Source organism: Pimephales promelas, chromosome 10 (assembly GCF_988280905.1).
Source record: "Pimephales promelas chromosome 10, fPimPro1.hap1.1, whole genome shotgun sequence".
In the NCBI taxonomy this organism is placed as follows: domain Eukaryota; kingdom Metazoa; phylum Chordata; class Actinopteri; order Cypriniformes; family Leuciscidae; genus Pimephales; species Pimephales promelas.
Window position 1 is genome coordinate 31,219,786 of NC_142778.1, and position 23,916 is coordinate 31,243,701.

A 23,916-nucleotide genomic window follows, 5' to 3' on the forward strand; every position below is an offset into this window, starting at 1 on the left:
AAATGTAAGTACGCATTGATGGCCTAAGACACGAAACGAGCGGTTTGTGTGAGAAAACGAACAGTATTTATATCGTTTTTACCTTGTGTAACCACAGCCATGTCCAACTGATCTGAAGGCACATATTTAGATATACAGGAAATCGCAGTGGAAGATGATTTCGATATATCTAAATATGTTTCGATCTTCACAGTGAAAGGTAAAACTTCTGAAATCTCTGTGTAAACATAGAGTGACATACACGCGCAAGCGATCACTTCCGGCGCATGCGCAGACCAAAGCGCCCGTGCCGTCAGATCAGTTGGACATGGCTGTGGTTACATGAGGTAAAAACTATATAAATACTGTTCGTTTTCTCACACAAACCGCTCGTTTTGTGTCTTAGGCCATCAGTGTGTACTTACATTTACGAGTCATTAAATCGTGTTTAATTTTAAATTCTTTGTGCATGCTCTTTGAGGTGGACCCCATACACCTCCATTATATGACTGACAGACAAGAACGGTTTGACCTAAAAATATCAAAATTGAAAACACTGTGGAAACAAAGACACCTACATCTTGGATGCCCTTGAGGTAAGCTAAAAGATATCAAAAATTAATTTCAAAGTGAACTATCCCTTTAAGTGTCTTGCACATTGGTGTCTCACAGTGGATTCGAACCCGGGTCTCACACCAACGGCATGTGTCTCATCACTTTGAAGAACCCAGAAACCACAAGTTCTGAAGAAATCTATCATGAAGTAACCATGAAGCAAACTCTAGAGCCTATATTACAGCCAAACATGTTTTTCTTGGCTAAAATGCAAAGAACCAGCATCGTAAGGACCTTGAAGGGAATGTAAAAGTGTGAATGTACTTGAATAGTAAAAGCAGCTAGATTTCTGTCAGGTTTCACAGCCAGAGGTTTCTTAGCTTTTTATTTAACATAGCATGTTTTATGTATTCTCATGAACGTTCTAATTGCCATTAATGCGGGTTGCACATTTATTACAAGTCACTTAGGTAAGAATCTGTTATGAATAAGAATGTCAGAATATGAATCCATTACAATATATTTAGTGAGATCAGAATGGTTAGATATAATGATATAGTTGTTTAAACCTTAATGAGTATGTTCAACATAAATTATAAATACTAAAAACTAACACATTTGAGCTACTTAAAAGAAACAAGGGGATTGTAAATTAAAGCGTTATGTTTTTTCACTGCTCCATAAACCAAAACAGACAACATTATAACACACAATACAATATTATCATATATCATGCACAACAAAAGAAAATCTTATTCTCAAAAACACACTGTTGGCATCATGCATTTAAAAAAAGATTTTAACACTGCAAGTAACCTCTTCTTCAGATAATAAATACCATATCATACTCAGGTCATTCAATAATGTATTTCGCCCATGAAATCTTATTCAGCTATATAGCCTAATGGATATAATGAGTAAATTTGGCAGACAATACCTAAATGCATTTTAAACTGCAAAAAAATAATGTTTTTAAGCGTCTCCAAGACTCAATGTGTATCTAATGTTTCCATTTGTATGGAATATGAAAGTGCTGTGGATCACTTAATGGCAATGCACTATACGCGCAAGTATATAAATCTTCACTTCACTTATGACAGATTGACAGAAAAGACTCACCCCCCCTTTCATTTTCCTTTTCAAGAACACATTCTCGCTGGGCTATTACATTTACTGAGCTTGAAAATCTGGGTCATTAAGGCCTACTTACACCCTGCAGTGACACGGCAAACACAAGAAGCACAACTAGAGGATGTCACATGACTCTCTCAGAAACATGCTCTCAAACATGTTGATTATTACGTATGATTCAGAACACACAACATCACATCAACAGAGATGACAGTATATTCACCTGACATTAAAAAAAGAAAGCTTTACAGTTTGTCAGTCTCCAGTTGGACTTCAATACCCTGTGACAAAAGAAGCACCTTCCCTGAGAAGTATGATGTAAACACATTCACTACTCATGCATCAATCTCATTTTAAAGCTACGTATGAGTGAGTTCTTGTTGCAACTGCAAGGGACGTGATAGTGTGTTAGCCAGAGTACAACCTTTTTCTTCATAAACATTTCTCGGCTTTTGTAGGATTCTATATTATTGAATGTTTTTTGTACATTTATTAGAGTATTGACAGCATCTAAAATATATGTATGAACAGACTGAACTCATTTCAAAGATTTTTGTATGTTTCAAAAACACATTACTGTTCAAAGTTTTTTTTTTATGTTTTTGAAAGGATGCTTACCAAGGATGCATTTATTTGATTTTTTGAAGAAAAAAAATGTAATTTTTCATAATTTTATGAAATATTATTACATTTTAAAATAAACGTTTTACATTTTTTTTAATGCAGTTGCATGATGTCAAAGCTGATTCTTTGATGAATAGAAAGAAACAAATAAATGTTTTGATCAATTTAATGCTAATACAATTTTATTTTATTTTTTTACTGAACTTAATCTTTTGAATGGTATTGTATATAATAGTACATTGTGACTAAAATTATCGCCAGTTTATCTGCCTATTACGTTTCTATAACATTTTGAAGAGTGGTTAGATTTACGATAGGGGTGGGCTAAAAAAGATGAATAAGTGTGAAATATACTGTACAAATACATTTATAAAACTATGAAAATGAGTAATAAAAATAATAGTAATAAGTTATGACAAAATATGTTTTTATATTGCTTTAACTCATCGAAATAATTTAAGCAATTTTAAAAACATTTGATGGGTTATTCAAGATTCAATTTTTAATGCAAGTTTAATGTAATTTAAGTTGAAATGACAAACATCTAAGTTGATTGTACTAAAAAAATTAAGGCAGTCACTTTTTTTACTGTAAAAAATAATCCTGTAAAAAAACGGTAAACTACTGGCAGCTGTGGTTGCAAAGCATCATATTGTAAAAATACAGTGTGTTACTGTTTTTGAAATGAACAGCTAAATACTGTATTGTGAGCTACAGTATAAAACTTTAATTTAACAGCTATATGCTCTAACACAAAAACAGTAACATACTGTATAGTTACGATATGACGCTGGCAACCACAGCTGCCAGTAGTTTACCGTTTTTTTTACAGGATTATTTTTTACAGTGATTCAGAAAGATGAATAATTACTTTTAGATTTTAGATGCTGTCAAAACATCCATTTTTTGCACGACATAACAGCCTATATGCGAGCACGTAAACGCCACATTCAGGACTATGCAATTGGTGCCCTGGCCACATTTGAAATATAGATTCTTATGAGATCAGGCTGCCCTGTAATAATATCACAGACTTCAAATGCTGGACCTCTTGAGGCTGTGATTCTGAATCTATTGAATAAAAAGTCTACACATTAACCGATACCATTAAAGTCTACACATTAACCGATATTAAGAGGCTGGTTTAGGATTCCTGAAGTGGTACTATTGAACATTTCCACCAGGAACCTAATCAAGAACCAATGTTCATTATTATGCATGTAATATCTCAAAACGCTAAATTCACACATCTTATTTGTTTATGAAAGTAATTTCCTCACAAACAAGCCATTCAAGAGCGATGCCCTTTGTGATGGCAGGTGGAGATGCTGAAATATGAATTTGTACGAGATAAAAACCCTTGATGTAAATGACATTTTCAACAAAAGCCACAAGTCGCAACGTTCTAATTAATCTGCAGAAAAAAACAAACATGATTGGCATATTAAGCAAAGGGAAAAAATGATTACAAAATGTAATCACCTGAATCAGGAAAATAAATGGGTATTAAATATAACTTGAGTAATTTACGCAGCTCATCAGTGAATGAATCAAAAGATGTGACGCATCCTGTTGAGGAGAGCAGGCAGTGTGTGTTGTTGTCCCATTGTTCTTGTGAGCAGCTAGACAGCCAGCACAAGACCTGCCTTGTCACATCCGTATCTCTAATCAAATGACAAACTTTCAAGGCTGAATTGGTAGGGTTGCCACTATTCCTTGTTTTTACGGTCAGCTGGCTTCTTATCTTCCCCACTCACCATATTCTGCTCTGGGTTAGCTCCCGGACTCGTCTGGGTCACTCTTTTCATGTGAAACGGAGATGGTGAGCATTTCAATGAGCCCGTCACGATGGAGTTATTTTCTGACTCTGCAAGCACAGCCGCGTTGCGACAGTAACGCTTCAGTCCTTTGCGGAAATGGATGGTGAAGAGGCCATAAGTGATGGGATCCAGAATGGCATTAAAAAGTCCAAAAATAAACAGCATGTGAGTCAGCGAGTGAGAAACGGTCTCTTCTAAATCATCAGGAAGGAACCAGTACCAGAGACCCAGCAAGTAGTACGGTGTCCAACAAACTATGAAAGACGTCACAATGACGATGCTCATTTTCAAAGTCCTCATACGGGCCTTTGGGATGTTGCTGTTGGAACGCCGTAAGTGGATTTCCTTTGAAGAGACTGTAAAAGCGAGAAGATTTTTATGAATATGCAGTAAATATATGATGGTCCAAACACTTTTTTTTCTGGACTTAAAGGGATAGTTTACACTAATATTAAAATTGTGTTATCATTCACCCACCCTCATGTTATTCCAAAACTGTATGACTGTATGACAAAACTGTCTGGAGCTCAAAAGCAGGTAATCTGAACTGAATATTATGACTCCATATAATGAAAGCCTGACCCCATTGACTCTTAGTATGGACAAAAAACACAGACTTTTTACTCTTAAAGGAGTAGTTCACTTTTAAAAAAAACTTTTGCTGATAATTTACTCACTCCCATGTCATCCAAGAAGATATCCATGTCATTCTTTCTTCAGTCGAAAAGAAATTAAAACATTCCAGGATTTTTCTCCATATAATGGACTTCAATGGGAACCAAACGGTTCAAGGTCCAAAAGACAGTTTCAGTGCAAACTGTTCAACGGACTTTAAACGATTCCACAAGATGAATAAGGGTCTGATCGAAACGATCGCTCATTTAAAAAAACAAAGTTTAAGTTTGTTAGGGTTACGATGTGATGTGCGTTCGTGACTCTCCTATTCAAACTCATTCATCAAATGAACAAATCTTTTCCCGAGTCAACTCGTTCATTTTCATTCATTGAATGATCGAAATGAGACTAAAAAAGATTCGTTCATTTTGATGAACGAGTTCGAACAGGAGAGTCACGATTCGCGCATCACAGAACAGAGCAAGGCGACCATTTGTGCTTATAAAACTTAAACTTTGTTATCTTTTTTTTATAAATGAGCGATCGTTTTACTTGATAAGACCCTTATTCATCGCCTGGAATCATTTAAAGCCCTTTGAACAGTTTGCACTGAAACTGTCTTTTGGACCTAGAACCGTTTGGTTCCCATTGAAGTCCATTATATGGAGAAAATCCTGGAATGTTTTCATCAAGAACCTTAATTTCTTTTCGACTGAAGAAAGAATGACCTGGACATCTTGGATGACATGGGGGTGAGTAAATTGTCAGCAAAAGTTTTTTTTTTTAAAGGTGAACTACTCCTTTAAAACAACTTCCTTTGTGTTACACAGAAGAAAAAAAAGAATACAGGTTTGGAACAGCATATTTTTGAGTGATGACAGAATGATGGCAAATGAGTATTTTAATTTGGGGAAATTTTTACTTTTACACTTTATTCAAATGCACAATATCCCACTTTTTACTCCATGATTTCCATTACAGTATGCAACAGTAGCCTCCTTTCAGATGTACTGTAACTCCACTTACTGTTTCCTTTGGACATCCTTCGGGAGATCTCCACCAAGATCCTCGTGTAGCAGCAGATCATGATGGCCAGAGGTATCAGGAAGAGGCAAATGAAAGTGAACATATTGTAAATGGTCTCCTGCCAGTGTTTCACAAAGCTCCCGCGGGTGGTGCACTGAGTGAAATTGGCTGGCACCGTGATGGTCACATTGTGAAACAGAAACATCTGTGGGGGAATTCAACAAATCAGAAGATTACAATCACAACTACTGAACTTGTTTAAAACCACCAAATACATTCAAACTACGAAGACGCAATTACACAAGCTTGATTTGTTCTCTGAAAGATAGCAGGAGCGGAAGCAACTCCAAAGGGTAAACGATTATATGTGAATAACCCTTTTTGTGTATTCACTGTCAAGTATTTCTTGGAGTTTTCATCCATGATGATTTGTTGGTATGCGTGACTCATATCCAGTTTTGTGAACTGTTTTCCTCCCTCCAACCGAGCAAAAAGATCCTCCACCCTTGGTATGGGATACTGTTCCAATTTTGAGGCTCTGTTAACTGTGAGTTTGTAATCACCACATAATCTTACACTGCCATCTGGTTTCAGGATAGGAACAACAGGAGCTGCCCACTCTGAGTACTTCACAGGTGAGATGATTTTGTCCCGCAGTAGTCGATTAATCTCCTCCTCCACCTTTGTTTTCAGGGCAAATGGCACAGATCTAGGTCTAAAAAACCTGGGTGTGGCATCAGTCGGCACATGCAGCGTGGCAGTAGCACCCCTTAATGTCCCCAGCTCCTCCTTGAAAACTTCCGCATGCTGGAATAGCACCTGTTGCAACGTCATCTCCGACTGCACCAGCTTTATCTCACTCCATTGCATTTGAAGCTCTTCAAGCCAGGATCGGCCTAGTAAGCAAGGCCCTGTTCCCTTCACTATAACAAGTGGCATTATCTTTTCTTGCTGCTGGTATTTTACTTCTACATCAGCCACACCCACTATTCCCAATGGCTCTCCTGTATACGTTCTCAACTTGATTTTTGTAAGTCTCAGTTTGGGAGCTTCAGAATCTTTCCAGATGACCTTGTACATTTCCTCACTCATAAGACTGACACTACATCCAGTATCGATTTCAAAGTTTATCAGTCGGCCATTAACAATTAACTCAACAGTAAGGGGTTTTACTTTCTTCAGTGCATCAGTTTGTACACATGCCAACGTGAATGTTTCTTCAAATTCATCACTGTCATTATTGTCACTTACATTAAATGCTCGATGCGGCCGCACCCCTTTTCCACTTCTTCCAGTTATTGTGGGTCCACTCTGTTTACTTTTGTTACGACAGGCCCTGGCGATATGACCTATTTTTTCACACACATAACATTTGTCCTTCTTAAATCTGCAATCATTTGCTTTATGGTTTGTCCCACAGCATCTGTAACATTCTCTTAATTCTTTTTGTTCACTCATTTCTCCCTTTTTCCAGCGATCAGGTTTTCTCTCTTTATACATGACGCTGTTACATGCCTGTACGCTGGATTTACTTTGTAAGTCGAGCACATTTTTACTTGCCGCTTCATTGGCTACTGCAATTTTAAAAGCAGTCTCAAATGTCAGATTTGCTTCTGAGAGCAGCCTTCTCTGAATCCGATCATCATCTATGCCACAAACAAGTCGATCCCGCAGCATTTGATCCAAAGTTGCTCCATAATTACAATCTTGTGCCAAACGACGTAACTCTGCTACATATTCTGTCACAGTCTCTGTCGGCTTCTTCATCCTTGAATCAAATCTAAATCGCTGTACAATCTCACTTGGCTGAGGGTTGAAATGATTTTTTAGCAGTGTTACCAGTTGCTGAAAAGTCTTTTCACTTGGCTTTGTTGGACTCAGAATATTTCGCATCACACTGTAAGTTTGTGGTCCCACAACACTTATGAGAATAGCTCTTTGCTTACCCTCATCTTCAATTCCATTAGCCACGAAAAATTGCTCCAGTACTTCAGAATACTCTTCCCATGTTTGAGCGTGTGCATCAAATGCCGCTAGTGAGCCAATAGTTCCTGTAGCCATGGTTAATCCTCCATATGTTGTCGTCCCAGGCTTCTTTTTTTTTTTTTCTGGTTGTCACAATCCAATCCTCGTCGCCAAAAATGTAGTATCTTTACACTGCATAAAGTAGACAACTACATTCATTAAGTTGAGTCAATGCTTTACTTGGTTTGTTTGCCCATACACACACCAGGCCGCCAGCATATCACATGTCTGTCTCCCAGATCAAACACAACACTTATATTACAATGACACCTAGTGGTTACTCCAAGATACTACAGATGTCTAATTACATATTTTATCTATGACAAGGAGATTGCCAATTGAAGACTGGCACACTGACTAAAGCCATCTGTCTGGTTATGCCTCAGAAGTGATTCACAAAAACAATTGGAAAAACAAATGACAACAAAATAACGCTTTAGCCCACTGTGACCTTGTATCTTCAATCATACCTTTCTGAAATGACCTCATTCAAACACAATCTGCAGTCATAATGTGTTTTACTGTGGAGTTTTGGTACTTGTAATATAGCCTCAGTCTTTTAGCTTGCTGCCTTCTCTAAACTTAAAGGGATACTCCACTTTTTTTGGGGGAAATAGGCTCATTTTACCACTCCCCCAGAGTTGAACAGTTGGGTTTTACCGTTTTCTAATGTATTCAGCCGATTTTCTGATATTTAGAAGAATATCAGAAACCAAACAGTTTCTGGTCTCATCTCATTTTGATACTAAGTATCAAAAAATCATCTGAATATATTTGAAAACGGTAAAACCCAACTGTTTAACTCCGGGGGAGTGGTAAAATTAGTCTATTTCCAAAAAAAAAGTGGAGTACCCCTTTAAAAGCACACTGATTTTAAACGCTCCACTTCATCAGGAGAGGCAAATAAAGAGACCTCTGCATTTATTACTTCAACTGCGCAGTGTTTTATAACGTGCACGCGATTCGCTGATTGAGAATCACCCCTTATTAACAGTCATTCTACGGTAATTCCTGCTGCTGTCATCTTGAACATTTCAGATCTTGTAACTGAAGGTCACAAAGTGTTTTCTTACATATTATGTTTGAATATCATTTGTGAGCTGATTTAAAAGCATTTCGAATGTAAAAACATCTGCATGACTTACAAATTGCATAATTTATTTTGTGTGTGAGTGTGTGTGTGTGTGTGTGTGTGGTTCAGGTGTACCCTACATTATGGGGACAAAAAAAAATATTCTGGTCCCCATCAGGAATAAAACTGCTTAATCATTACTAAGTTATGTTTTTTAAAAATCTAAAAATTCAGAACATTTTCTGAACGTTTCTAAAAATGAACATTTTCTGTAATCGGTAGGTTTAGGGTAAGAGGATAGAATATAGTTTCTATATAAAATCATTATGTCTATGGAAAATGTGGACATGTGTGTCTGTGTGTATTCATGTTTTTCTAGTGGGGTTTCGGGCACTCGTGTCATTGTGGGGACCTAAATTGAGGTCCTCATGACATGAGGAAACAAGCTTATAAATCATACATAATGAGTTCCTCTGAACCAGTCATTATGTTAAATCTGAGGTGAAATTAAATCTCTGATGAAAACGCTCTCAGTACTGTAATTGCTGAACTAATCTATGAATTTGCAACACTTTATAGCTCTGATTCTAATAGCTTCTAGGTCTAGAGAGAATACTCAACACATTCTCATCCCAAGGCGTCATACACAACGCTTTTGCCAATGCATAGACATCCAACGCACATGGCACCCTTTAACGTCAATATAACACGCACAGAGTATTTGTAGGTTTAGGTGTGTTGCAGGGTTAGGGTTAGACCACTAGGAGGCGCCTTCTGCCCCATATATATCTGCATCTCATATTGACGCTAAAGGGTGCCATGTGCCAATAATAACTTTATTGTTGAGAAGGTCGATGAAAAGCTTCACCGTTTTGAACAGGTCACAGCGTAAACGTGATAAACCGCATATCGTTGCCATCACCATTTGGTGCTACAGTATTTACATGAATCATTCAGCACAATATTGCTAACATTTGTTATCTCGGTTATTTACAGATACGTTAATAATGCTAAGTGACATGATGTACAACACAGCTAGAAGCTAAAGTGAATGTTTTCTAATGTACGTCTAACGTTAGCCAAACCTAACGTTACGTTACGTTACGTTAAAGATAACGTTTAAATACGTTGTTGACTTAACTTAGATCAGATGTAGACATCCTTGTTTAATTTATCTGCGTTTATTTGGTGTTGTGGTCTACCACATAACTTTATCCAGAGCAGACACTTATCTCGGTTGAGATGTGGCTTGGCCTCTCGGGAACCTAGTGTCAGATGCATGTATTGCATGTACCCCATGCACACCGTTTGATCATTTTAAACTTAAAATAACAAGAAAAAACTATGGACAAAAAATATGGACAAAACGTCTCGGCACAGCCCGTTATCAGCTGTCAATCAAAGTTAACCGCCCTTATTTGCCATACGTTTTTTATCTAAATATGATCTAAACTAACAAGTTCGAAAAAAATTCACCCCCCTCACAGTTGTCAGGCACGCGGAACATATTGAAGATTACAATAAAAGTCCATGGGACCAAACTGTAAACATATGAATTTATGCTGTGAAATGACGTCTATGGATATTTGCTCCCTTTTGGGACCGGCCTCTAGCGGATTTGAGATGTATTGCAGTTTATCGCACTTCCGGGTAGGCTTCATCTTTCAGATTAGAATGTTGTCGCTTGGTATTGGGTTAGCTGCGCACTGTGATTGGCTCATCGCGATTGAGGGCGTGGCTTAGCCATAGGTCAATTGTGATTCTTCCTAGCTTCCGTGCCTCTTCCACTCCTCGAGCAAACATGTGCGCGCATGTGGGCTGCTCTTTAGCAGCAGTGCTGGTCGCCATGGTAGCGACGGAGAGTGTCTCCCAGCCAATCATTTCTTTTATCCCGGTTGGAAATAATGAGCTGTGTTTATTGCAGCACTGAGAGGACTACAGACACTCGATTTGTATACTTTCTTTTTCAGAGTACTTACAATTTAATTATGTATTGGTATACATAGACAGTTTAAACAAATTTGGGGAAAAGTTTTTTTAATTTCAAAATTTCTACATACCCTGCCTTTAAAGGGATAGTTCACCCAAAAATAAAAATTCTGTCATCCTTTACTCACCCTGATATTGTTCCACGCATGCATGACTTTCTTACTTCCGTAAAACACAGAAGGAGGCGGTGTTTCGGTTTGCAGAATGGTCAAGTTCTATAAGCAGTACCATATATAGTTTCTTTGTGTGAGGGACAATAAGGTTCATTATTTCCTTCTGCCATGGCTTTCATGTCTTTTATGGTGATTTTAATATGTGCATATTCAAATTTGGTGCATTCTGACGTATCTAGAGTATGGCATTAGATTAGTGACTTCAAGCATGTTGTGAAGTGGCATTTAATGTAAATGAGATCAAAGATGGATGAATGTGACTAATGATTTAAACACACACACACACTACCTGACGGCCTTGAAGCAGTTTGTACATTACTTCTTTTGTGTTTCATGGAAGAGAGGTCAACAAGAGGCTGAGTAAATGATGATGACAGAATTTTCAGTTTTAATAGCAGACTTCAACAAAAAGAGCAAAATGTTTAAAAGACATTTTTTATTTAGAGTGAACGCATTTGTGGTTTAAAATCTGACTAAAAACGAACAAATATGAATATTTCAAGTCTAAGCTCAAGAGGGCAAGTAGTTCAACTGCCTGCCTTTCATTTTGATCTCTCTATATGATTTGATTCAGGGTGTTACGCCAGACTCTGGAGGTTCTTGTGAATTTGAGTAATGCAGCACATGAGATAAGACACAAAGAAAACACGAAAAATCACTTAAGCAGCTCCTCACCTGAGGGACAGAGAGAACAAAACTCATCACCCATGCCACACTCAGCATTACTTTGTTCTTCTTTTTAGCCTTATTGATGGCCAGAGGGTTGAGGATGGCCGACTGCCTATCCAGGCTTATGACCACAGTCACGAATGCACAGGAGTACATAGCCACAAGCTTTAGAAACATTAAAAATCTGCAAGCCAGGTCCCCAGCCAGCCACTGAACCGTAATGTTCCAAGCAGCATCCACCGGCATCACAATGAAAGTCACCAGGAGGTCAGCGACGGTGAGGTTCATGATTAAAATCCGCACATGGGATTTGCGCTTGTTATTGGTGCTGGCAGCCCACAGCACGGCGAGGTTGCACACAGCTGATACTGCGCAAAGAGTGAAGGTAATTATCACCCTCACTTTGGCTGCTATGGAAAAGGTGGGCAGCTGCAATGCCGCTTCACCTGTATCATTGTTACACATGGGCATGGTAGAGTCACAACTGCCGTTCAGAGCATCTGCAGTCAGCTCCTGAAACATGACGTTCTCAGATGTCAGAGAGCTGTCACTCATTACTGAAGAGCAAAGGTGTGTGTTTGCTGCATTCGTTCGGCTACCTGCTGCACAATGAGGTTTACAGACGATCCATGATGATAATGAATCCAGGAGAGTGATTGTACCTGGAAAAAGCGCCTTTATTTGACAGTTCTAAAGTGGGATTTAAAAAGAAAACACATTTTTGAGTATTTTGTTCAGATAGCCTATTGAACTGGCAATTAAGGGCAGACCCCTCAGCATAATGCATTCCACAATAACCAAAAATGCTAACAATTTAAAAAATAAATGTACCATCATAATGCAAGTTTGATATTGATTAGGTTACTCTCCTTTACTAAGTTTAAATGCATTGCTTGTTTACACTATGTAAGCATGCTTTTTTTTGAGGGTTTTAGAGTAAGCATTACAAGTCGAAAACATGTCCCAATCTACTCACTTAACAGCCGCCGTATTTTATTTATTTTTTTCGAATTAAAATAATTTTCAGACTTACCTGATGCACTTCTCCCGTAATGATCAGAGCATTCAAATAAATCCAATGACCTTGAAATAAGTAGTTGTTTGTTCATCTCACTGTCTAAAAAAACCCTCGGTTATTTTATATCATCCATATATTTCTAAAATCCGATCTTCAAGTTCAGATGTAGCTCTCCTCAAACATTTCAAAGACAGATGAGTAGTCTGTCATCCAACAAGACACCTGTTCGTAAGGTTACATTAGTCTTGGTGAGAGAGTTATTAGCAGCAAAAAAAAAAGCAGAGAGCGGAGAAAGTACTTTTTAAATAAAGGGAAATTCTGTAGAAAGTAGCCTAAGTTTCAAACAATATAAATCAGTATGTATCTACGAGGCAACCTCAGTTGGAGAGTGATGTGTGAATGTCCGCGTCAGACTGTTGCAGCGCGAGCCTCTTCAATTCCATCGCGCGTCACGTGACAACAGCCGCGCTCGCTCACGCTGCGCGTGTCAGTTTGACTTTGAACTGTCATCATCATCCGTAGGTCAGTTGTGTTCTGCAGAACTTGCTGTGATCCATGTTTAGCCATGTACATTCAGTAATTCCATCTAAACCAAAGGACGAATTACGTTGGTGGGAAGGGGTGAGTTTATCTTGGGATTTGATTCCCCCATCCCCGAAGGAAACACAGTTTTTATTCACACTGTTGCATTAGCATTTTCAAACCTATTTTTTTTGTAAACACAAAGATTAGATTACAAAAGGGTTAGCGCATATTTCACACTGTGCCAAACAAATATTCACAAATCCAACTCGCGATAACATTTGGCGGTTAAGACCTATCATATGGAAGTAAAATAATGTCAAATATGTTTTTGAAACAAACAGCCTGTTGAACTAACTTGCTTGAAAAAAAAGTATGCAATGCATTAACCCAGCTTGTATTTTTAGGGCTTGCATTTATATGGGCTGACATTTAGGTTGAATATTTAAGCTGTGAATATTTAAATTCAAAACATTTCAAACACATTTTCATTACAGTTTTTTCCAATTGCTAACACACAATTTTGCAAACTAGTCTGGTTTTATCAAAATACTTAACACAATTCACAAAACCACACACCCAAACTGAAAAATACCTCATATATCCTGCGAAATTAAGCATTGCAACTGAAACTACACGTAGCATTTTTAAAAATCAAACTTTTGCATGAAATGGCACACACTTCATTCATATTACCAGATATTTGCCTAAACAACTACACACTGTTGGGCATAATGAAAAGCACACCTATCTTTAGTGTGCTTTGCCATAATACTAAAATATGTATCAGATTGTTCACATGCACACAAATATTTGCAGATACACACATGCTGTTTAAACTTCATTTTACAGTAATGTATTTTTTCACTACAGTAAACAAGTCAGTGCAACATGCGCACAGCAGAAATATTTACATGGGACTGAAAAAAATATGCTAATAATGTATAACCCTGTTTTTATAGTGCTTACATCCTGTTTGAAGTGATAACAATTAACTATTGAGGTGTTTGGCCAGGTGGCACATGTAATTGGCCAATTAGCTCATGTAATGTCATTTTGAATGGTAGTGTTTTGAAATGGTAAACATGTGACTTTATGTCAGATTGTTGTGTCTTATGCAGATAACTGTGTTCAGTGCATTTAAAAAGTGACATTTTGAAATGCAAAATGTGTGTAAAGCAGAAAATGTGTTTAGACTTCTGGAAACTTGAGAAGAAGTTTTGCTCTCTGTGTGTCCGTTTAAATAATTGTGCTGTGCATGTCATTTTAGTGTGTTAGCAATTGGAAAAAAAACTGTAATACAATTTATTAAAAATGCAACCTATTATTATATTCAACAGGCGGTTTTAAAGGAACACTCCGACTTTTTGGGACTTTAGCCTATTCACCTTACCCCCCAGAGTTAGATAAGTCCATACATACCTTTTTCATCTCCGTGCGTGCTATAAGTCTGTTTGACGCACCCACCGCTAGCCTAGCTTAGCACAAAGACTGGATGTGAATGGTTGCAGCTTTCATACTAATCCAAATGAGGTGACAAAATAACGCAAACGTTTTCCTATTTACATGTTGTGGTTTGTATAGTCACAGAGTGTGCAAATATCAAAGCCATATGAGACACAGACATCTTTTAACCGTAAATACTATATTTTCTGAAGGGGAAGCACTGCTACTTGGGCAGAGTGATAACAATCACCTGAGACGCACCGTGACGAGGAGCAGAGAGTTCGCTTCGCTCAGCGTTGGAATAAAGAGTCAGCAATTACTAACGTTAGATAGAAAAGCATAGTTTATCATGGGTGTTTGCTTTATTGTATGAGCTGTAACAATAAACAGGGGAGACCAGGTAATACAGTACCATGTTTCATTGATTTCCAACCAAAAACGCACCCAGATTTATAAATATCATGAATAAATAATTATTATTACAGGAATTAATATATTTTAAATGCAATTTATTAGCTGAACCAAATGTATTCAACAGTAGCCTATATAATATACAGTATTGCATTACTATAGGATAGAATAAGGGGAAAGTAATAGCACAAATTGTTTTTGCACAATGAACTCACAGCCTATCCTACCCTTTTGCACGCTCAAGTTCGTTATTTCCACGGTTATTTCAAATTTAGGCTACTAGGCGCGCCGCGCGCAGGGTGCAAGTTCAACGCGCTCGTTTTTTTCCCCCAAGCGCGTCCGCACCGCATCAAGATAAAAACATATTCATACCCTAATCATATAATAGTGTCACTAACGTTACATTAGATCTGGCTAAAGGCACTGTTACAGTAGGTCATCTAAAAACATAACGGAACACTTACCTCAGCCGCAGGTGATCCACTTGTCCTGTCTGTGCTATCGATGGGATGGCCGTATCCTTCAGCACATTATGGTCCGTGTGGCAAATTCCATTTTTTCAAAATAGTCGTCCTCATTGAAATGTACCGAGCAAACATAATGTCCCTTGATAATCTTAGGTGTGTTTGGATAAATATCCAGAGTAAGTTAGCCATTTCTTCATCCAGTCAGCGTTTTTAGTTGGAATTCTGTGAAACATGGTTACCTCCCCTGTTTACAGTCGCAGCTATTTACAATAGAGCGAAAACCCATGACTCTAAACTACGCTTTTACTATTTATAAATTGCTGACTCTATTACCCAAACACCGAGCGAACGATCCGCTCCTCACCACAGCGTGTCTCCGGTGATGCGGTTATTACGCCGTCAAAGTAGCAGTGCTTCGCCTTCAGAGAATAGTTCCCAGGTTTTATACGGTTAAAAGATGTCTGTGTCTCATTTGACTTTGTTATGTGTACATTATGTTACTATACAAATCACAACATGTAAATAGGAAAACGTTTGCGTTATTTTGCACTCATTTGGATCAGTATGAAAGCTGCAACCAGTCACATCGAGTCTTTGTGCTAAGCTAGGCTAGCGGTGGGTGCGTCAAACAGACTTATAGCACGCACGGAGATGAAAAAGGTATGTATGGACTTATCTAACTCTGGGGGGTAAGGTGAATAGGCTAAAGTCCCAAAAAGTCGGAGTGTTCCTTTAAGTTCATTTTATTTTGCTTTGCAAATTCACTTCCAGAAATTTAGTGGTTCAAATTCAACAGTAAATTCAACGTTGAAATCCCGAAACTGCATGAATAGCAGTAGATACCGAGCATAATCTACATCTGCTTTTAGTCGACCCCAGTGCTTAACGTAGCTTAAAGGGATAGTTCACTTTGACATTAATTTTTGGCAGTGGTGGAATGTAACGAAGTACAAACACTTCGTTACTTTACTTAAGTACATTTTTCACGTATCTTTACTTTACTTAAGTACAATAAATAGTGCCTACTTTTTACTTTTACTTCGTTACATTTTGCAGCAATTATTATACTTTCTACTCCACTACATTTCTACAACTTCTGTTACATTTTCGTTACATTTTCTGATCAGTTTTTCCCCTGCCAAAACGTAATCTGACCGTCCGTTCGTTGCACGTTTGTCTCACCAGTGACGTTTGGTTGCCATAGATACAGTATATCAACCCGGTCACACTAAATGCGTCTCACACGCAGTGTGTTTATCATGCAACTCATACGCGAAAATTTGTTTTTACGTGCATAGGAAACACACCGTGTGTAATATATGCTTGGTTTGGTTAGGATTATGGCAAGCCAAGAGGTTCAGAATTACACCATAAATGAATCGCGTTTACTGCCAACAGTTATTAACATTTAGTAAAAGCATGATATTGCCTAATTGCAAGCTTGTTTCGGAAATGGTGACATTTTTTTCCATCATTATTGAACATCATTATAGGAGTAGGCTATTAGGTTGAATGAGTTAGAATTAAATGTTTTATTAATCATTAGAAAATAGATATTAAGATAATAAATTGTTATGCAAGTACTTTTACTTTTAATACTTAAAGTACATTTAAAATAAAGTACTTTTTACTTTTTACTTAAGTATGGTTGTCATTGTGTTACTTCTACTTTTACTAAAGTAAATATTTATTTGGGTATTTGTACTTTTACTTAAGTACTGAGATTCAGTACTTCCTCCACCACTGATTTTTGGTATGTTTTAGCTTACCTCTTGCAACCAAGTTATAAGAGGTAAAAACGATACTGTTCGTTTTCTCACACAAACCGCTCGTTTCGTGTCTTAGGCCATCAGTGTGTACTTACATTTACGAGTCATTAAATCATGTTTAATCTGGACTTCTCTGTGCATGCTCTTTGAGGTGGACCCCATAGACCTCCATTATATGACTGACAGACAAGAACGGTTTGACCGAAAAATATCAAAATTGAAAATGCTGTGGAAACAAAGACACCTACACCTTGGATGCCCTTGAGGTAAGCTAAAACATACCGAAAATTCATTTCAAAGTGAACTATCCCTTTAATAGACTAATACAGTGATATAGAAGACCAAACTCGCACCTTGTTGCGGAAGTATGCCTACATACATGTACTGCATTAGATTAATGGGAAGGGAAGGGTCATCATAGCACTTTCATATTGTTGACCTATATTGTTAGTTTAACTGTAACTTAAGTCGCTTTGGATAAAAGCATCTGCTAAATGACTAAATGTAAAATTGGCTTGACATTCACACATTTAGGGACCGTCTCTTAAGTAACATTTGTAGTCCTATAGGCCTAAACATTTCCAACTTTTAATAGCAAACTTAAATTTATTTGTATAAATTGCACATTATGCCTGACACCTACATGGACACTTTACAGTTGGTTTTATGACTAAGTTTTCTTCAAATGCTATTAAAGTTAGAAACGTGTTTACCAATGTCGTGTGTAACTTTAGAGACGGTCCCTAAATATGCAACTGTCCAATGTCAAGCCAACTTTATGCCAGTCTCACTGAGAAACGCTGAGCATAAGTTCTTATTCTCTTTGAGTCCTTCTGCTTGTCTGCGAGTTTGCTCTTTTATATCACTTTATTAGTCCATTATGCCACGTTAAGTGTTTTAAATGTCCAGCAGGGGGAATCCTGACTTGAGGGAAACCCTAGAACGCAGCACATCGGCGCACTATAAAGTTAAAGCAACTAAACAAGCAAGAGAAATATGTCACACTCAAACGTAAAATTGGAATCTGTACATCCGCATCGGGGAATAACATTATAATCGAGAATGATGCATGTAGAGTACACAGGAAAAGTAATCATGAAGACACTGAATTTCACATTAAACATTCTTGTAAACAACTAAACATGGACATACTTTGATTGAAATCAATAAAGCCAAATGGGTGAATCAGATATCTCTAGAGTTAAGCAAACTGTGTTTATATTAATTTTTAATAATCGATTTTGGTGAAATTTAATCAATTTAATTTATTTCGACAAAAATTCTCTGATCATGGCTAATGATTAGGCTAATTTTCTTTTTTGTAGTCTTATTATTTGAAAAAAAAAATTGGACATACTGTATGGGATTTGCAGCATGTGGGATTTTTAAAACCCTTTAATTAATTGTATATCCATATTTTAATTATAATTTACCCACTGAGGCGTGATGTGAAGCAGGTCTCAACATTGGCACCCAGAATAAATGCAACATTTGATTATGCAATGAGTATGGTGTGAGCTCCTGATTATAATATATCTCCTAAGCATTAGCATGACAGTAATTGATTTCAGTGAGGCTGTGTATTAAAGAGAAGATGTCAGCACTACTGCTGCAAGGAAATTTAATTTCATAGTGACCTCAAGGTCCCTCCCACACACCCAGACCTGTAGACAGGAGAGGGTGCTGTGGCAGAAGTCAAGCTCAATTCAGCTTCAGAGGGTGTTTTAGACAGATCTGAGCTTGGCCCTGTTTCCCTGCTACAGTGAGCTGAGCTGTCGGCACAGCAACACATACGGCCCTTCCCTGTCTGCTCTCATTAAATCTTGCCATGTATAAACAACCACACAACCCCTCCTACCCGAACCCATTCAGGTATAGACATCCTGTCTCCGGGGAGAATAGAAGAACTTATCAAACCCCTCTCCACATGTATAACATGCTTCGCAAACTTGCTTAGAGAGCAATTGCAACCAGCTGAGAATTCGAATGACAAGACTTTTGACCCGCCGTTTTCTGGTAGAGGGTTAAATTGGAAGATTACCTGCTATAAAAATGCGTGCTTTTGAAAATATTGTATTTCTTTCTTATTCTTATTTCATAAAAATTATAAGGTTCCTCAAACCCTGAAAAGTTAATTTCTAGAAACCTCATAAAAGGAAAGGTACCCTTACAGCAATAAAGGAGCATAAATTCAAATGAACATTACTTCCCCTCACATTTCTATTGGATAAGAGATTGCCCCAAGAGATATGTTCGCTATTTTGGTCTGTTCAAAGAGAAAACTTAATCAGCCCTGACTTTGTTAATAAAAGTATAGAAGAGTCATGCATAGATCTTTTTTTTTTTTTTTTTTTTTGCACACGGGAACTTGCTGCTATAGTTTTCACAGTTTTTTTTTTCCATCACCTTTGCTGATATAATAGCAACAGTTCTGGACTACGCACATGTTTGCATTAGTTTGTTGTATCGAGCAAACAAAAAACTGCATAATTTTGCAAGTTTCAATGGGACTTTACTTTTGAATGTTCTCTGAACCATGATGAACCAAGTATTAAGTAGTAACATTTAAAAAATAGACTAATGTCCCAACTAAAACAAAATCGCCAGCTAGTAAAACAGTTAAGATTTTCTTTGAAACCAGGTTGGAGACAATTGACAAGTCTTCATGAGTGAATCATCATTGACCAATTTGTTTGGTTAATTCATGAACAAAACACCCAATTCATTTCGCTGTAGCTTTGTTTGGACAGTATTTTTAAGCAAAAACAGACAAAGTAACTAACGACATCACGTCTAAAATGTAAGTTTCTCCAAATCAACTGAATTTGTATTAAACTGTTGTATAAAATCAGTGTCACGCGACCCTCACTATAATAACTTCTCAGAAATTACTCCGTCTTAGCTTGATTTACTCTGACTTATTAAATTTAGTAATCTTATGTATTAATGGCAGATCCTGCATCCATAACACACTCTTTCCTGTGTAGAATTGCTTCATATATGAATATATGCACTTATTTATGCCTTCATATCCTGTGCATCAAATTGAAGCAAATAACCAGAAGAGTGACATGCTTGTGTGTGTGTGCACGTACAGTTTGATTCTCATTTACTCGTTACAGTTAGAGCAACTGAGTTATGATATGTTTCAACAACCGAATTGTTTGAAATAAGGTTGAATGTTATTGTAGTAAAGGTAATTTCACTGTCAAAGTCTTTAGTTACATAACATACAATATATGTTCTAGATAGAATATATCAATACCATGTTAGACTTTTATGTGTTTGTGTTGTTTTTTTATCCAATGAAAATTCATGTTACAGTTCCTTATTTCATGTTTACATGGATTAATACATATAAAACAAAATTGACCCTAGGCTATCAGCAACCAAAGCTATAATATTTTTGCTTGTACACTAACTACATTATATTAGCATATATATTTATTCAAAAAGTTACATCAAAGTCTAACAGTTAATGCTTTTTTTGCTCACTTTAAGACCTAACTTAATGCGAAGAGCTCAAAGAAAAGCAACAGTGTTGCTAGTTCTGACATTGCTGGACAATTACACACTATTTCAAAGTCATATTTCATAATATTTTGATTGATTTTAAAGTGGACTCCCCATGAACTCAAAGATTTTGGGCTTTTAGTATGAATATGTTAGCCTTACTGTTATATATTATATATCCTCTCGGCCTAATAGGAGAATATTAACTTACCTGAACTAACACTGTGCTCGATTTTACATCGAGCCGTTGAGTTTGGTAACTCTTACCGTTTCTCCTATACATTGTTCGGAAAGCATGCTAAAACTGTTCGCAACCATCCCCCCTCACCACTATAAGTATCAAGCATATTACTGTGCACCTTATGGCTGTTGTCTTCTTTTGTTTTAGATTACCAAGGCTTTCAAGTCATAGCTGTAATGGACACTCATCCTCATAGCCAAGCTACAGTTTAGACGTCCTCTTTTCTATGATTTGCCATGTCCTGTTTCGGTTGAAATTATACGTTAATGCAGTGAATAATGATGTGCGTTACAAGAGACTTCGGTGGGCCTTTTAAGTATGCATGCCTTTCTCATCTCCTTGGTAAATACAAGGCTGATGCACATTCCCGTAAGCTCATGTCCAAGGAACCAGAAATATCAAATGCTCACAAATATGAGTTACACAGGCGTTCATGTACACTGGGTAGGCAGAACATTAGGATGATAAGCACATGGCACAGCATAAATAGGAGAACCCATCCAGCCCATACTGCATTTAAAGGACAAGGAGCACTCATTCGCAGCTTAAGATTTTTGACCGTGAATTTGCATGCGACAACATTTTTGTTTTGATTGCATAAACAAATAGCTTCCTGAATGGCATCCCCTACCTGAAATTGCAGTTTGTGAAGCTCACAGTGTGCAGATTTTGTTCTTTAGAGACCTGGATTCAAAGGTGATGGTTACATTCTGAAGCAGTTTTGTTCAAGCTTTACTTTAATGGCTTATAGCGATTATCCTTAAGTGTTTGTCTTTCAGTTTCAGTTAGTTCAACACAATATAAATACATTTATGAGACCAGGGCAAATGAAATTCTGTCTTATTCTGTTTATTATCTCATGTGCAACATGACATCATGACTTTTGCGTAAACATACACGCCAATTTCAAGTCAAGTGGCGTGTTATCTCGACGCATTTTGAGCTATCCGCGTGTATGTCTACGCCATTAACGTCCACGTCATTCCGCGTGTCAAAGCAAAATGTACATCTACATCTGGGGAGCTATCTTTTTCTTTCCTAGGATGGTAAGGGAACAGTCATAAATGCCATTAACCCCAGTGACAGTTAGGTTTAGGGACAGGGTTGAGGTAAGTAATATATTTATATATACAATAATGTAACGTTAAGTCAACGGCGTTCATGAACACGCTGAAAAGCGATTATGCGTGTTGATAGCGCGCCAAAAATGGAAATACGAATTGCCGTGTCATACACACGCTTCCTTAATGAGATCAGTCTGTCATGTGGATCATATCTAGCTTTTACATTTGTTAAAAATGTCACATTTCGATTTTCGCTGAACGACAAGTTATGAAATTAGGAATGCTGAAATATATATATGAAGCATGACTCTGTCTTGATGGTGGTATGGAAATGAAGACCAGGAGGAAAGCAGTCAAGTAGGTTGAAACATGTTTGTTCGATACACCTCCATATTATGCGTTTTGATGAGGTAGGCTACTTATACTTTATTTTTAGAGGTGTGCAGGTAGGTGTGGAGAAAGTCAACACCAGCAAGATAGAGTGGATGTGGTGGCATTAATCAAGTCTTGATCCAGTCCATCTGATGCACCTCTACTATGAAAACTGAGAGAGGTTTGGCACCATGGCAATTTGCTGAATGTAATACCTAAGATAATTGGCCAAAGTGTGAGTCAAAATCAAGCACATTAGACCGGCAAAACCTTTGTCAGGGCAGAGGAGAGAACACAACCTAAGCGAAGAACACAATCAGCTTGCTTGAAACAAGCCCAACTGAAAGAGACTCAAAATAATAATAATCTTAAAGGGATAGTTCACCCAAAAATACCCTTAAGTTGTTCCAAACCTCTATGTGTTTATTTGTTCTGCTGAACACAAAGAAAGATATTTGGAAGAATGTTTTAATCAAACAGATCTCATTCCCCATTGACTACCATAGTATGTATGGAAGTCAATGGGGATTGAGATCTGTTTGATTAAAACATTCTTCCAAATATCTTCCTTTGTGTTCAGCAGAACAAATAAACACATAGAGGTTTGGAATAACTTGAGGGTGAGTAAATACTGACAGAATTTTCATTTTTGGGTGAACTATCCCTTTAATTTTTTTAAGGATAATTCATCCCAATGAACAGAATGGGAAATTATAAATGAAGGGGGTATGTTTCACAGAAATCATAAGTGACGAGTACACTCGCACAAGAGGATATTAATAAGTGCCAAGCCTTGTCAGATGGTGCTGATGATGCAGACGTTATACAGTCCACCTAAACAGAGGACTTGGAGAGTTGTAATGGAGTTCATGTGTAGAGAGCTGTATTTTTCATCTTGTCTTGTAATGCTGGGGTCTAGCATAACCCTGAACTGTTGAAGTGCACTATTCACCGTGCTAACAAGAAGGTTAAAAGAAGGTTTAAGAAGACTAAAATTAGAAATGTACTGGCTGCTATAAAAAGCAGCATTCATAAACACAACAAACACATTCGGAAGCAGGGACTGACTGACATGAATGGCAGCTTTGCAGTAAATTATTTACTGCAATTGCAGCAAAGGGCTCACACGGTGTGAAAAACACCAGATTGTTACCACATAGCACAAACCAAATAACATTTCAAGAGGTTGTTCTTTTCTTTTTTTGACTGTAGTAAAAAATCAACACCAAATCAGCATAATGATTTCTGAAGGATCATGGGGTACTGATGCTGAAAATTCAGGTTTGCATCATAGGAATAAACTGCATTAAAATGGATTTCTAAATTGTAGCAATATTTCACAGTATCGGTTTTAATTTATTTTGATTGTATTTTAAAAATATATATATGAGAGAGAGTGTGTGTTTTTATCATCA

General features: G+C 37.3%; 2 protein-coding genes across 4 annotated transcripts in view; one reads left to right on the top strand and one right to left on the bottom strand.

The window, feature by feature from the left end:
* The window catches only part of plin1 (perilipin 1), a 95,289-nt gene that overhangs the window by 30,155 nt on the left and 41,218 nt on the right, over positions 1-23,916 (top strand). The window lies entirely within an intron of this gene.
* On the bottom strand, positions 772-13,286 carry gnrhr4 (gonadotropin releasing hormone receptor 4). Its single transcript, XM_039684100.2, has 4 exons — positions 12,712-13,286; positions 11,685-12,368; positions 5,751-5,955; positions 772-4,465 (listed from the first exon to the last, which is right to left on the bottom strand). The coding sequence occupies exons 2-4, from the start codon at positions 12,231-12,233 to the stop codon at positions 3,999-4,001; spliced, it is 1,221 nt and encodes a 406-aa protein (XP_039540034.1). The 5' UTR covers positions 12,234-12,368; positions 12,712-13,286; the 3' UTR covers positions 772-3,998.